Below are 15,997 nucleotides of genomic sequence, written 5' to 3' on the forward strand. Positions count from 1 at the left end.
ACACTTACATGCCTTGTTTTGAACTAGAGACATATAGCGCAGGCAGGGAATTATTATTTAGTTAAAGGAACAGCGCCAGACCCCTCTACCACACTAACCAATTCAGTCTTCCATTTAAGGATTATGGAGGCCACTGTGCTCTTAGGAACCTTAAGTGCAGCAGAAAGTTTTTTGTAACATTGGCCAGATCCGTGCCTTGCCACAATTCTGTCTCTGAGCTCTTCAGGCAGTTCCTTTGACCTCATGATTCTCATTTGCTCTGACATGCACTGTGAGCTGTAAGGTCTTATATAGACAGGTGTGTGGCTTTCCTAATCAAGTCCAATCAGTATAATCAAACACAGCTGCACTCAAATGAAGGTGTAGAACCATCTCAAGGATGATCAGAAGAAATGGACAGCACCTGAGTTAAATATATGAGTGTCACAGCAAAGGGTCTGAATACTTAGGACCATGTGATATTTCAGTTTTTCTTTTTTAATAAATCTGCAAAAATGTCAACAATTCTGTGTTTTTCTGTCAATATGGGGTGCTGTGTGTACATTAATGAGGAAAAAAATTAATGATTTTAGCAAGTGGCTGTGATATAACAAAGAGTGAAAAATTTAAGGGGGTCTGAAAACTTTCCGTCCGCACTGTATGTTTAGAATCTATAAATAAATGTATAAATTAGAATGTAAAATTTATTTTAAAAAAATATAAAAATGATGATAAATAGTGTTTAATATTTTTTTACATTATATTTTTAACTCTATATGCATTTTATAGACATGGTTATAATTTTTACATGTTCTTTCTTAGTAAATCATAAAAATGTATTTTTTTTCTGTGTAGTTATAAATTATAGATGAGATTTATGTGCTGTATATTTGACTGGTGGTTGCTACAAATATTGGTTACATTGTGGTGTTTTTCTGATATGCATGTTTTTTTATATGTCAGCAAACAGATTTTCAGATCTACTCAGAGTATTGCAACAACCATCCGAGCGCCTGCACAGAACTTTCCAAACTTTGTAAAGTGAAGAAGTATGGTTATTTCTTTGAGACATGTCGCTTAGTACAGAAGATGATCGACATATCACTGGATGGATTCTTACTGACACCAGTGCAGAAAATCTGCAAATATCCCTTACAGCTGGCCGAGCTTCTCAAATATACCAACCCCCAGCACAGGTATGTCCAGGGCAAATCAAATGATACAATTTTTAACACCTACATCACACATATTTTTTTTTTATCGGATGTCCCATTCCTTTCGGGCAACCAGCCAACTTGACCCATGCCTACGCCTGCTGCATTTTTATCCTGAAGCTTTCATAAAATACTGTTAAGTCTTGAGTAAAGGTGATGGGAGCAGGCTAGGTACTTACCTCTATGGAACATTGTGAAACTTTAGGTCAGTGAACGCACGCTTGGCTTCCCTGCTGTTGTGGTTGTCTGGATATTGGAAGATTCCTCATAAAGTCAGCTGGGGTTTTTATATACAACCAGTGTGCAGTAAAGACTGACAGTGGTCAGAAAAACATCACAGCTCTTAGCCTTTTATAATAGGCAACTAAGATAATTGTAATTGTAATATAGCAGAGATAAGTCTATTCCATTTTACCCTCCACCCTTCAATATTAAATCCGTAGAGGATTAGTTTTAGAGCAGTAAGATCGTGTCTTATTGCTGAATTTGTAGTTAATAAGGCACATTCCAATTTCAAGAAGAACTGATTTCAATATAGAGTATATTTTATGAATACATTAACCAGCTTAGCGTTTTAATAAAGTGATTCACTGTTGTTTATTTTCAGTTTATTGCTAGAAAGGATTTTCATAGCTTCCAAAAAGGTACTTTTTTGCAATTGTATAGCCTTCGTCCTCTTAGCGTGATACAGAATAACGCCGTAAATACTGTGGTAGGCTATCATTTCCATTCCAGGGTCCGGTTCTTGGTGTATGGAAAAAATAAGTTGAGCACCATACTTCTTACCTTATGGGCTCTTTCACACTTGCGTAGAAAATAGGCAGTTGTGTAACGTTTTTAACTCTTCCCGAATGCTTATCAATGCCATACAAAATTGTTACAATAGGGAGCGGATAGAGGTGTTTACACTGCAGTGTTAGCGCTGCTTTGTGTTGCAGCAAGGCAAAAATAATACTGCCTACAGAGTTTGACAGGCGTTGACGCTTTGCAACTGCCTCCATTCACTTCTATTGAAATGCACCTCAACCCCCCCTAAACGCACCTATGGCGTTTACAGTGCCTTTATGGTGCAGTTGCAAAGCATTAAAAGTGATCATCTCCAATTTTAGCCTTGTAAAAAAAAAAGCAACACAGGTCGTTTGAGAAGTGTTGCCTGATGCAACATGGAACGCCTGTACAATACATCTTAAATGTTCATTAACACTATAGATGCATTAATGCACTTTTAGGCTGCCTTAAAATTTTATGCAAGTGTGAAAGAGCCCTTGTTGTGAAACTCAATTCTAGAAGAGAGAGTTTTTGGGTGCAGGATATCCAAAAATAGCACAGAACTAGGGCAGGTATTCTGAAAGTAGCCGTAGAAGTAGACCATTTAAAGTGCTTCTAAAGGCACATTCCCCAAGCTGAGAAAAGGCCCAAGTTGAGATACTTCTATGTAGTCATCCTCTCCAGACAGAAGCCCAAGAGAGACAGAACACTGGAAGGTGACCAAATGTTTATCATCTTCCTAAACCAAACCATTGAACTAGGACCAAACCATTGAACAGAGGGGGGCAGTGTGTACAGCAAGAGAGGAACCAGGCCCAAGTTGAGATACTTCTATGCAGCCATCCTCTCCAGAGAGAAGCCCAAGAGAGACAGAACACTGGAAGGTGACCAAATGTTTATCATTTTCCCAAACCAAACCATTGAACTAGGACCAAACCATTGAACAGAGGGGGGGCAGTGTGTACAGCAAGAGAGGAACCAGTGTTTACAGAGTGTACACAGGATCTGTCACTTGCCGGGCAGCCGGCGGGATCATCCCGTGTGACATCGCCTGGATCTGTCATTTGCTGGCTCCAAATTAGCGCCAGGAGAAGCAGAGCTTTCAATCCTGCCCCACTGCTAAAGTAAACAAGGGGCGGAGTCACACAGTGACTATAGCGGATGTCACCCGCTAACATCTGCTTGCCCACAGCAATACATTGAGTCCATTTTTTATCTGTTAACGGACGGAGGAAAAAGGGATATAAGGAACGCCCATGTGAAAGGGGCCTTACAAGCAGAAGCAATCAACTGACTGAGATCAGGAGAGTCTAAAAAGGTAAACAGGTGCGGCTGGGCACCATTTTGTTGTAGGTGTTTAGGTTGGTTACAGCCTAGCAACAAACCACATTAAAGTTTAATCAGGGACACAACAGCATAGGGAAGAGTCCCTACAATTACAACTGTCTTCAGTTTGTAGTCAGGATTTCCCAGGGTTTTCTTTACTGCTGCTCATAAAATTGGGTATTTCCTAGACATCTGCAGAGAACAGAGGTCTGAATACAGGTACTTGTTGCATTATTGTATCTTCCTTGGCATGTTCCGAGGTTTACACTATGATTTCTTCTTTACTGAGAAACATTTTCTGAACGTTTGAACTTCATACATTGTGAGAGTGAGAGCCCCTGTCTCAGTGAAAATGAGGGTAAAATGGACACAGGACTCTCAAGAGGCAGTTTGAGAAGTTCCAGCAGAAGATTGGTGAGCAGAGAAAGCTATGCTTTAAGTTTTCTCTGGATTTTGTAAGTCTGGATTGGGGCTGGAAACTTGAAGACTTCAAAGGGCATTGGGAGTGATGGAGTCTTCAGTCTTGTGTCCGGGCTTTCCAGAAGTTCTGCAGGTTGTGTGTGTGTCCAGGTGCACACATCCATTATAAGGTAGAGCTGAGCATAGCTCAGAGGAGATGGGATAGGAGTTGGTGTTGGAGCAGTTGCTGGAGCCAGGAGGAAGGCGTGCTTCCATTTAAGAACCCAGGCAATACCCTTGAGACGGCACTCCATGTGGGAGAGGTTCCAGGTCAGTGGACTGAGAGAGTTGGGCCAGCTGAGAGAGTCGGGGAGACCATAGCTGAGACAACTGGAAGAGAGAGTCTTGGGGACCAGAGGGGACCGTGAGTCTTAGAGGAGTGTGAAAGCCTGGAGTGTCCCCTTCCTAGAGGCCAGGAGTGGGCCTGCGCAGCTTTGTACTATGACCAAGGCTGAGTGACCCTTAAGAGCCAGGTGGCTTGGCATTTTTGTTTTTGTTGTCATTTTTGGGAGAAGAACCCCTGTGTGGGCAACCTATGCATGTATGAACTTTCATTTTTGTTACTTTCAATAAAAGTGGGCTACCACGCCCTTAAACTGAAGTTCCTGTTGGCAGTGAACTCACTGAAAACGCATCTACCACTGAGCTAGACATCCCCTAATATCACAACATCTAAAAGGATACCAGGTATACCAGTTATACAAAGTTCTTACTACGGTTTGGGTCAATATTACTTACATGTCTTTAATTTTATAAGGTTTTTAAACTAATGTTTTATATATATTTCATAATACTGTAAATGAAAGCAACTAAATGTAAATAATCTTTTTAGTGTGGGTTTAAAAACCTTGTTTTCATGTAGAATTGGTAATTCTATATGTAAATGGGACAGGCAGTATTGGTCAATACAAAGCACACTGCTTTGTAGTGCGACACAGCCATTATGCTTTACTGTTCCTCCTCACAATGCAAGTCTATGAGTTGAAAGCAATAGACTCCCTTTCCTGTGTGGTTCATATCCTATTTAGACAGTCATTAAGCAGGGAGCCAGATTATCATAAATTGATTGATAACCTAAATTAAACTTTACATCCTGTTAACCATACTTGTTTTTTTTTTCATGTAGGGATTTTGCAGATGTGGAAGCAGCACTGAATGCCATGAAAAATGTTGCCAAACTGATCAATGAGCGAAAGAGGAGACTAGAAAACATTGATAAGATAGCTCACTGGCAAAGTTCTATAGAAGAATGGGAGGTAAGTTTCCTCTCACTATTGACTCATTCGGGACATCTGCGATCTTGAGTCTAAGGCTGGCCATACATTATACAATTTTCTTCTATATGTAGCACCCTCCTAGGTAGGTGCTAGAGTGAGTGTATATAGTTTTTGGTTTCTCTGCTTAATGGGAAGACAGCTAGGCAAATTTATACGCTGTCTGCTTAACAGGGAGCTGATTGTTTAGTGAGGTCTGCTCAGTGTGCTCTGATGCTGCTCATGCTGTCTTGGTGTTTCACACTGATCCAATAGCTATGGAGTATATTGGACAGTGGGTGGAAACCTGGCAGATGAAAGCATAGATGTCTGTACAGCTCTGGCCAATTAGAAAGGGATGTGCCCCAAGGCATGCTGGGTACCTGTATTTATATCTGAAGTGCACATGGGCTCTGGGTCTTCTGCAGAGAGAGAGAGAGGTCCAGGTGAGGAGGGGGTCTGACACCTCTCCTCAGCACAGGCTGCCATGCGGCCTTAGGTGGTCGACCTGTGGGCCTGAAACATTAAAGTTGCAACTCATGGTTCTTGTGAGTGCTGACTGAGGGAGGATGTCTGCAGATTCTGTCTGCTAGTGCTGTACAAGGCTGCCATGAATGCTTCAGGAGCCTAGAGAGTACAGACCCCCACAGGGGATCCTTGGGACTTGTGCTGTTAGATCCCCCTCTGGGTGCTAGAAGTCAGCTACTGGGTGAAAGCTAATGGGGACACTAGCTAGTGTCTTGAAGAGGCAAAGTTTTCACTGAGTTCCTTCTGCTACTAAGGGACTTGTTAATACCATACTGCTGCTGTATGGACCTACAGATAATCTGCTACACAGTTCTATTGAGAGAGTTGTCCTTACCTGTAAAAAGTTAATTTGGAGTTTCCTACTAATTCCATTCTTCTATCCAAGTTCTCCAAAAAAAATTACAAAAACCAATCCCCTAGACTGGTCATTGAAGATATCGAGCGGAAGAGCGTGTTCACCTTGATGTGTGAAAATACCCTGTAACTGGCTGTGGATTAATCAGTAGGAGGCCCGGGCAAACCAATATTCGAGCGGCTCCTGCAGGGGTACTGCTACGTACAACTTTCCTTTTAGATTTACCAAATCCATATAATGTGAGGTCAAACCTAAAAACACTTTCAATTTGTATGCAATCCAGCAGGACCTCACACTGCATAGTTGAAGGTAAATCTAAAGGAAATTGAATAAGAAATTAGTATAATGTATGGCCATCCTTAGCTAATCTTTCGCTACTAAGGCTGCTTTTAGAGCTCACATTTCCCTGGGCACTCCTTATTATAAAAACCCTTTTGTACTCAGGCTACATTGCTTTATTATCAATTATATTACATAATCAGTTAGATCCAAAATGATTTATCCAGAGTTAAGATTACAGAATGTCATTCAATGAGGAACTTTACCTATACTAACTTGATAAAACATAATGGTCTTTAGCATGGAACATACATTCCACATTCAAAATGATGCTACCAAAATTAGTTTGTGCTATAAATTGCTCCAGCATTGTTCTGGTCCGTCTTGCTGGAGGCTGCTATTTTACTGAAGCCCAGAGACCCCGCTGCTGTAAATATTTAGGATACCAGCAATTCGGCCTCAACATATTTGACACAGTGCTGTAAAATAGAGAGCAACTGAGCATGTGCAGAACAGGGTAAGCCAGTGTATACTGTATATTAAACAGTATAGACACTTGTTTTTAATATTTTACATAGCTATACCTGCAAAAAGTGGAGAGTCTGAAGTGATCTAGCAGGACTTCATTTTTTGACTAAAGTTATACTCTAACAATTAAGAGGTTGCAAAGAAAAGCAAACTGTCACCTTCAATTTTCCTATTTTTGTTTTGTAGCCCTGAACATACAAGGTGAGAAACTAGATAACAAAACACAGGAAAATTCTTGTTAGGACCTACTTTTAAAGTTATAATAAAAGCTGAGGTCTCCGTTGTGTGAACCACAATCAAGGCTCCCATTCAAATGTGGCTCCTCTAACTGCTGTTGACCTCTACCACTTTGATATGCAAAGTGCAAGAAAGTTACGTTCAGAGCTCTCCATATCTTGTTATCAAAGATTATGTATTCTTTCATCTGTCATAAGGGTGAAGACATTCTGACAAGAAGTTCGGAACTCATCCACTCTGGTGAATTAACAAAGATCTCACAGCTGCAATCAAAGGGGCAACAGCGGATATTTTTTCTTTTTGATCATCAGATTGTCTACTGTAAAAAGGTATTTCATAAGCAATCTTTTAATTTTATTGTAAAGTTCTTGAAAGGAAAAGAATGGACCTCTTATACTTGTATACAGTATATAGAGTAACTGGTACATTTTAGGTCATAAGTGAACTGCTCATGCCACTATGTTTAAAAATCTACTATTATTGCTGAATTCCTGGATAAGCAAATATTGTCTAAATACTGTATAAGAGTCATGTGTATTCTTACTTGAATCTTGGTGTGCTTTGTATAGCTCTTCCAGATCTGTGCCATAATCTAGTTCGAAACATTGCCTCTGCACATGAGATTGCTGCAATAAAGACCGATCACTGCTGCTCTTTCTCTTTGTGTAGGGTGACTGGTCTTGTCTCCGCCCCCTTCTGTAGTTTTCTGCAGGCAGCCTGTAGTACAATGGTCTCCATCTGCAGCCCAGTGTCCAGATGCAGCCCTTTGCTTGCCTTTAGCCGGCACTTGGGGCACTGTTCCTCCCACTGATAGGAGACACTATTCTGCCAAATGACATCAACAATGCAGCACCAATTCTCCCATTGACACTGACAATGGGGCACCATTTCTCCCATTGACACTGACAATGGGGCACCATTTCTCCCATTGACACCAACAATGGGGCACCAATTCTCCCATTGACACCAACAATGGGGCACCAATTCTCCCATTGACACCAACAATGGGGCACCAATTCTCCCATTGACACCAACAATGGGGCACCAATTCTCCCATTGATGCCAACGATGAAGCACAATTTCTCCCATTGACATCCCCACAATAGGTCACTATTCCTTCCAATGATACCAACGATGGGGCACTATTCCTCCCCCTAATACCAAATGTGATGTTCCCTGCCAATAATGCCAGGAAAATTTCCACTCCCGCTGGCCACGGTCCAGCCACCCTTAATTCTGAAGGACAAAAAACTGGCCCTTTATTTAGAGAGTTTGGAGACCCCTGCTGTAGTGGATGGAACCTGCTGGGTCCCTCCCACAGTTCTACTCTCTACACAGGATATGTACAGCACCATGATGATGTCACTGCTGTCTTGGTTTATAAAGGTATTTGATGCATACAACGTGGATTTTGTCCTTTCTGGTCACTGAGATTGAGAAATATATTTAACTGAAAGAAATTTTGCCTGGAGTTCAACTTTAAGATTCAGTCCAGATTAGTAGTCAAACTCCCTTACAATCCATTCATAGTTCATCTACTCTTCTACAGAAGGCCTTTCTGTGCTGTCAGGAGATGGCAATATACAGGCAAACTCCTGACAGCAGTTAAGCTCAGCTCGACCCCTCCAATTACCTATACATGTCTACCGTGGTTAATTTGGATAGAGCAAGGGAGGGATATAACTCCTTTTCACCATCTGTGTCCCATTGTGAAGATTTCCCTTCACTTCCTGTCCCATAGCCAATCAGGAAATGAGAGGAAAATCCTGCAAATTATGGGAATTCCTTGGGGACCCCCAGGTGTCCCCATTGGAAGATTTCCCCTCTGTTACTTTTCTGGGGACAACCCAAAATGTGGGATTTTCTTCTACTTTCACTTTCAATGATAATGGTAAATAGGACAAATAGAGAGGGTGAATCTCTCTAACGGGGCACAGACAGCAATAAAAACTGACAGGTGTTCTAATCCATCTCCACTCTCTAATCTAAAACCAAAAAAAGAGTTTTGCCTTTAGTTATACTTTAAGGATAGCTGAAGCCTTTTATGGGCACCAAATGATCAGCTTTGCAATACCGATAATAAAGTAGAAACATCTTAGCAATTCTGTTATGTAATAAAACCATCCAAAAGGACAAAAGCAATATTCCTTTGGGGCCGGTGTCAGTGGTTGCTGTGTGGCATTCAGGGATCTCACAGCTATCTGAGAGATAAGGTCACCAAATAAATATTCAAGTCTGTATCAAAGTAATGTGTTACCACTGCACTTTAAATAATAGTGTATTGTAAATTGCCCACAGGCAGTGATTATTTCTTCTTACATATCCTTAGGACATTCTGAGACGGGACATGTTATATTATAAAGGAAAGATCAACATGGATGACATGGAAGTCATTAATGTGGAGGATGGTAAAGACAAGGACTTTAACATTACTGTGAAAAATGCATTTAAGCTGCAGAGTAAAGTCTCTGATGAGGTTCACCTTCTGCTGGCAAAAAAACCTGAACAGAAGCAGCGCTGGCTGCAGGCTTTTGAAGAAGAGAGAAAGCAAGTACTTCAAGATGAGCAGACAGGTAATATGACAGAAGAACATTGGGGACCAGGGCTTGCTACTTCTGTACTGGAGCATTCAGAGTGTGCATCATCTCCTCCCTTGCTTGCCTACAGGACTTCTCCAGAGTCTCCCCTTTCTCTGGAACTCCTTACCCCAATCTGTCCAGCTGTCTTCTATTCTGTCTGTCTTTAGGCGATTACTGAAAACTCATCTCTAAAGGGAAGTGCATCTCACCTCCACCAAATCAGCTCATCCCTCATGGATATCACTTTTTGTATCACTTGCCCATCCCATTTAGATTGTAAGTTCTTACAAGCAGGGCCCTCCTAACCATCTTTCTTGAATTGTATTGTATGTAACTGTACTGTCTCCCTTTTTATTGTAAAGTGCTGTGCAAACTGTTGGTGCTTTATGCATCTTGTATTATAATACATGTTACCTATGGATCTGTAATAACACACTGATGTCTTTATACCTGTCTAGGTTTCAGCATTAGTGAAATTCAACGGAAACAAGCAATGATCAATGCCCACAAACCGCGTCCTGCTGGAAAGCCAAAAGGTGAGTGTTCCCGGCAGTGTATTTTGCATGCTAATGCCAAAAAATAAAACTATTTTTAGATGATCAACTGACTTAAAAGTGTATGCATAGCTCAAACCTGTTTTAGTTCAATCTTATTTAAAGTGTTACTAAACCCAGGACCCTGCATTCACTGTATCTGGTCTCCAACAGTACACAGAACATGGAAATGCAATTATTTTAGTAAATAGAAACTTCTAAATACCTTTTCTCACCAGCAATATATAGCAGTCTTGTGACTTCTATCAGTGACCAGTCGAGCACTGGTTAAAGCTTGTAGGAGGAGTTTTCATTCTCCCCTGGTTGTTCTATGAGGCTGCAGGACCCCTGACCCTCTGTCTGGACAGTGCTGTTTGGCTCTGTGATGATCACATGCATCCTCCCAAGAAAGAAAAAACCTCTCTAGCAATACACACCAAACTGAGCATGTGCAGCTTGTCCCATAGCCTCTGTTCTATCAGGAGATAGATTGGGGGCAGTGGAAGAAGGGGAGGTTAAGAGAAGACAGTTTCAAACAGACTTTTTACACAATGCAGAGGATTAACCCCTTAGGTTCCACAGCATCACTAGCATGCTTTACTACATATACAGACTTATTTAACTGTTGTGGGTTTAGTAACACTTTACTTAAAGTTTAATAAAGGTATAAAAAGGTAATGTACAGAGTATCCAAGGTACATATTATTGAACATAGCATAGTCCTCAAAGTGTAATGGTACAAAAATACATAAATAGGCCATCGATGTCTGAGGTATCAGTGTTAGAAGAGAGAACCCACCTATAAAACATTGTCCATCAAAAGTCTCAAAAATTGGCCAGACTGGACAAAACTTGTTTTTAGCTAGTCTGGTAGGGAAGGGTCAAAAACCCTGTTGTCTATTTTTTTTTTTTTTTTTTGCTGTCTGTGTGTCTGTGGCCTGCTTAACCACTTAAGCCTCGGACCATTTGGCTGGCCAAAGACCAGAGCTCTTTTTGCGATTCGGCACTGCGTCGCTTTAACTGACAATTGCGCAGTCGTGCGACGTGGCTCCCAAACAAAACTGACGTCCTTTTTTTCCCACAAATAGAACTTTCTTTTGGTGGTATTTGATCACCTCTGCAGTTTTTATTTTTTGCGCTATAAACAAAAAAAGAGCGACACTTTTGAAAAAAAAGCAATATTTTTTATTTTTTTCTATAGTAAATATATTATATTTTGCTATTTTGCTATAATAAATATCCCCAAAAAATATATAAAAAAAAAATTTTTAGGCCCATACGTATTCTTCTACATATTTTTGGTAAAAAAAAATCGCAATAAGCGTTTATTGATTGGTTTGCGCAAAAGTTATAGCGTTTACAAAATAGGGGATAGTTTTATGGCATTTTTATTAATTTATTATTTTTTACTAGTAATGGCGGCGATCAGCGATTTTTTTTTTTTTTTTTCATGACTGCAACATTATGGCGGACACATCGGACAATTTTGACACATTTTTGGGACCATTGGCATTAATACAGCGATCAATGCTACAAAATTGCATTGATTACTGTAAAAATGTCACTGGCAGTGAAGGGGATAACCACTAGGTGGCGCTGCAGGGGTTAAGTGTGTCCTAGGGAGTGATTCTAACTGTGGGGGGAGGGGCTGTGTGTGACACTGATCACCGCTCCCGATTACAGGGAGCGTGATCAGTGAGAGTGTCATTAGGCAGAATGGGGAAATGCTTGTTTACATTAGCATCTCCCCGTTCTTCCTCACCGTGAGACGATCGTGGGTATCCCCGCGGATATAGAGTCCGCAGGACCCACGATCCTGCTTACGGAGCTGGCGGCGGGCGCGCACACGTGGTGGCACGGCGGCAAATTCAAAGGAATGTACAGGTACTCCCATTTGCCTGTCCGTGCCATTCTGTCGACGTACATCGTTGTGCAGCGGTCAGGAAGCGGTTAACTTTCGCCTTGGAGATGCAACAGTAATGCCCCGTACACACGAACGGACATTCCGACAACAAAATCCATGGGGGAGATTTACTAAAACTGGAGCACTCAGAATCTGGTGCAGCTGTGCATAGTAGCCAATCGGCTTTTAAATTCAGCTTGTTCATATAAGCTTTGCCAATAAACCTGGAAGCTGATCGGTATCTATGTAGAGCTGCACCAGATTTTGCACTTTCCAGTTTTAGTAAATAACCCCTTTGTCTTCTTGTGGTGGGGAAGACAGTGCTTATTGCTAGCACTGTGTTCTGTTTTGGTATATTTCTAATTATGTTCAGTTAGTATGTAGCACTGTGGTCCTGCGAGAAACGACATTTTCTTCTACCATATGTCCTCACGTGTAGTAGAATGACAATAAAGCTTGACCTGACTATATGATAATTGCCACTAAAACCCAGCAGGCTGGTTGTACCCATGTTGATCAATCAATCAATTTTGTATATTCAGCCTGCCCATACACAGTTTGAATCTCTGTTGAACCGGCCAAGATTCGAACTGTGTATGGCCTCCCTAAGTGACACCACTGCTGTGGCCTGGTGGGAAGGGGCAGAAACAGCATTATGAAATCTCACTACTGGAGTCTTTGAGAGATATTTTCAGCAGCAGGTGACTTGATCCATTGGCGCACACCTAAAACTGGAACAGCAGTGCAACCGTGTCAATGTCAGGTACTCTTTTATATAAACTGAGCTGAATACCTAGAGCTAAGAGCAATAAAATGTGTTCCTTCCTCTCACATTCCTTAGTCCTTACACAGCAGATGACCTCATAGTATGGGTCTGGTACATGCAACTGACAAATAAGAATTTTCCTTTACAATACTTTATCCTAGTACAAAGAAATGGTAAGGACGCTCTCCTGACCTTTTATTTATATTTATTTTTTTCAGCCGTTAATCGGACATACTATGATTTCTGGATGAGACAGAAGCATCCCACGTTGCCCGCCAACCTCCCCCAGCAACAAGTCTTCATGCTTGCTGAACCCAAGCGCAAACCCTCCAACTTCTGGCAGAACATCAGCCGGCTGACTCCTTTCCGAAAATAAAAAGCAGCTTTGTGTTCTGCTCTTGCCTCCTGTACAAAGAAAGCACTTTACTCACAGTTGACAAGAAGTGCCCGTGCCTGGGACTCCTACTTTTCCTCTTACAGGGCATGGTGCTAGCTGGTACATTACCGTATATTTATTTTTTAATAAGAGTTGGACATTTTTTCCATGTTTTGTTGTTGCTGCCTCTGCCCAGGTCAAGTGGCCCATCCGGGAAGTGTTGTAGTTTCCTCTTTTGCTGTTAATATAAATGGACCGTATGTTTGTACACTGTTTACCACCAGAATCTTTTAAAAACTCCTACCGATGATCGATATACAATGGATATTAGGTTGAAGTTGATGTAGCAGGCCTCAGTCTGTTATGATGATAGCAAGCAATCAAAGTCAATGTTCGCTAACCTGCTGTCATTTCAAAAGGGGGTAATATCTGATTGGTTTCTGAGTGGCGATGCAGAATTGACTTCAGACAATCTGATCAATGAGGCCCACAGATTTAGAACTGTTTCCTTGACGTTGCAGGACATTAGTGACCATACTTGTAAAAAATACAGGTGTATTCTACACTAGGTGGAAGCAAATGGCACACGTTTGTTCAGTGGGTGAGGACAGAAGCAGAGAGAAGCCATGCAGAACAGACTCAGCAAGCGGCTAGCAAAGACATATCAGCTGACAAGTTCTTATTTAAATGTTCCTATCTAGTCTTCAGAATTTTTTGTCGTTCTATAAAACATGAGTTGGTGCAGGTTGAGGTACAATGGGTCACCAATGTATTTAGAATTGTGGTAGATTTGCTAATGTCCTTACCAAACGAGACAAAATAATCACAAATTATTAACTTATATATCCAGCCAAAACCTTTCCTTTCCTGCTGACAGTGTTGTAAGTCTCCATGCAGAGAGCTGTTAGAGGCCACATATGCTGTTAGGTTGGGCATATTTCCACTCCTGGGAAGCCCAGGTGCTTCGTACAGCAGCCCCATAGATATGAATGGCTGTGACCAGCTGTTCATAGGTATACGATGGTACTCACATAAACATGTGCATAGTGTAGAGGTGTATTCGGGGACTACACTATGTGCCTGTTTAAGTGAGTAGGCGAGTACCGGCCTATTCCCAAATATAGCCACGGAGTGGCTGTCTGCAGCACCTGGGCTTTCCCCTCTGCAGGTTTGAATAAATGTAGGGTTGTGTATAAAACAATAGTTCTCAACCATTTGAGCATGGTCCACTGCCAAGTAATGGCCTCCCTCCTCCCAGGGCTTCTGCTAGCTGCAGTTTCCCTAACTTCCCACAATGCCTCCTAGCTCCCATAGTGCCACCCAACCTCCCATAGTGGCCCGCAGTGCCCCTCAACCTCTCACAGTGCCCCCAGGTCCCCTAAGAGCCCTTGGTCCCTACAGAGCCTGCCAACCTCCCACAGTGCCCCCTAGCTTGCTGCAGAGTTTTCAGCCCCCCAACAGTGTGCCACACAGTCATCCAAGTTGCCCCTGCAAAACAACTAGCCCCCCCATCCTTCCACAGTTTCCCCCAGCTCCCTTCAGAAACCTCATCCACTACAGGACCACCAAGTCTGCTTCAGAATCCCTTAACCTGCTTCATCCCTCACAGTCACACCCAGCCCCATCCAGAGCTGTTCTCAGGCTATATTTTCTGCAGATTGAATGTGTGAATGGGATAAATAACTGCATTATGGCCAATAGATGGCGCTGACTTTGATAGGAAAGAAGTATGCTCCTCAGCTTGATCTAGTAGCCATAATGAGGTATTTTCCCTATTTACACATTCAATCTGTGAAGAATATAGCCTGAGAACATTTGATTTTGCCCCAAATGCACAGAACAAACTTAAATGACATTTTGAAGGACAAGCATCTATGCAAAGTACACCTCATGGTATATTGGACAAACTTAGTTGCAAACAAACAACTGTGATTATGATAGCTGATTAGGCCTGTAGATTACAAATCTGCTAAGAATTGCTCTATGTATGGGGTGGAAACAAAGAAAGAACAATGATGGGTTATCAAACATTCAGGATAGGCATATGATGGCTGTATATTTCAAGGAACTGTATTAAAATGTAAGGAAGAATCGACAACTAATTGCCCTAGTAAATAGTATGAAGTAAAGAAAAACATCCTTTGCTGATAAGTCCTAAAGAGCTGGACCATCTTTGACATGAATCCACCCTGTCAGTGCAAAAAAGGCCAAAAACACCTTGTGATCAATGCAGCAAATGCCCATTTAAATATGAGAGCTGCCATATTTATTACTGACTCGGGTGAGGAGGTCCTTCTGAATGCCACTGATATATTAATATAAACTGTTTATTGTAAGCAGTTTGTCTGAAGACCCCCATGTATTGCAGGGAACTTGCTAATTTCTAAGAGCCAATGTGATGAAGTGGTGCCAATCAACAACGTACACATTTAAAACCCTTAAAACTGTAATTTCTATATAGAGATGTGTGTATATATATATATATATATATATATATATATATATATATATATATAATAACATTGAAAAACGATGTGCCTAAACTAAGATTGCTACTTAAGGGGGGCAACATATATTATGGTATGATATAGTACTAGTGCTTTCACTAGAGAAGACCTATACAGTGTCCTACTGCTGTGCAATGAACTCTGTGAATATGAAGTACTGTATAAAGGAAGCCTTCCCTAAAGGATAGACATGAAATTTGCCATTGCTGACTTCTCATTCTACAAATGCTCATTGCCTGGAATTTTACTGACCCTTTGGCTTTAGTATTTTGAGCCTCTAACCCAGAACAAGTATGTAAATAAAGATTTGTGAATTTAGAGCCATTTTAGGCTGCAGGCTGTTGTCTGCGTAGTTTGCATTTTTACAACACAAGGCACCAGTTAGTTACTTTGTTTTTTTTTTTACT

At 41.3% G+C, this 15,997-nt stretch overlaps 1 protein-coding gene across 1 annotated transcript in view; it reads left to right on the forward strand.

Annotated features, from left to right (window-relative positions):
• The window catches only part of LOC141139561 (uncharacterized), a 237,297-nt gene extending 221,697 nt beyond the window's left edge, over positions 1–15,600 (forward strand). The window contains 7 exon segments of the mRNA XM_073625823.1: positions 943–1,175; positions 4,873–5,002; positions 7,124–7,255; positions 9,256–9,499; positions 9,964–10,041; positions 12,926–13,023; positions 13,026–15,600. Coding sequence (XP_073481924.1) covers positions 943–1,175; positions 4,873–5,002; positions 7,124–7,255; positions 9,256–9,499; positions 9,964–10,041; positions 12,926–13,023; positions 13,026–13,328 — 1,218 coding nt within the window. The 3' untranslated portion in view covers positions 13,329–15,600.
• The last annotated feature ends 397 nt before the right edge of the window (positions 15,601–15,997 follow it).

This window comes from Aquarana catesbeiana, linkage group LG04 (genome assembly GCF_042186555.1).
Source record: "Aquarana catesbeiana isolate 2022-GZ linkage group LG04, ASM4218655v1, whole genome shotgun sequence".
NCBI lineage: Eukaryota > Metazoa > Chordata > Amphibia > Anura > Ranidae > Aquarana > Aquarana catesbeiana.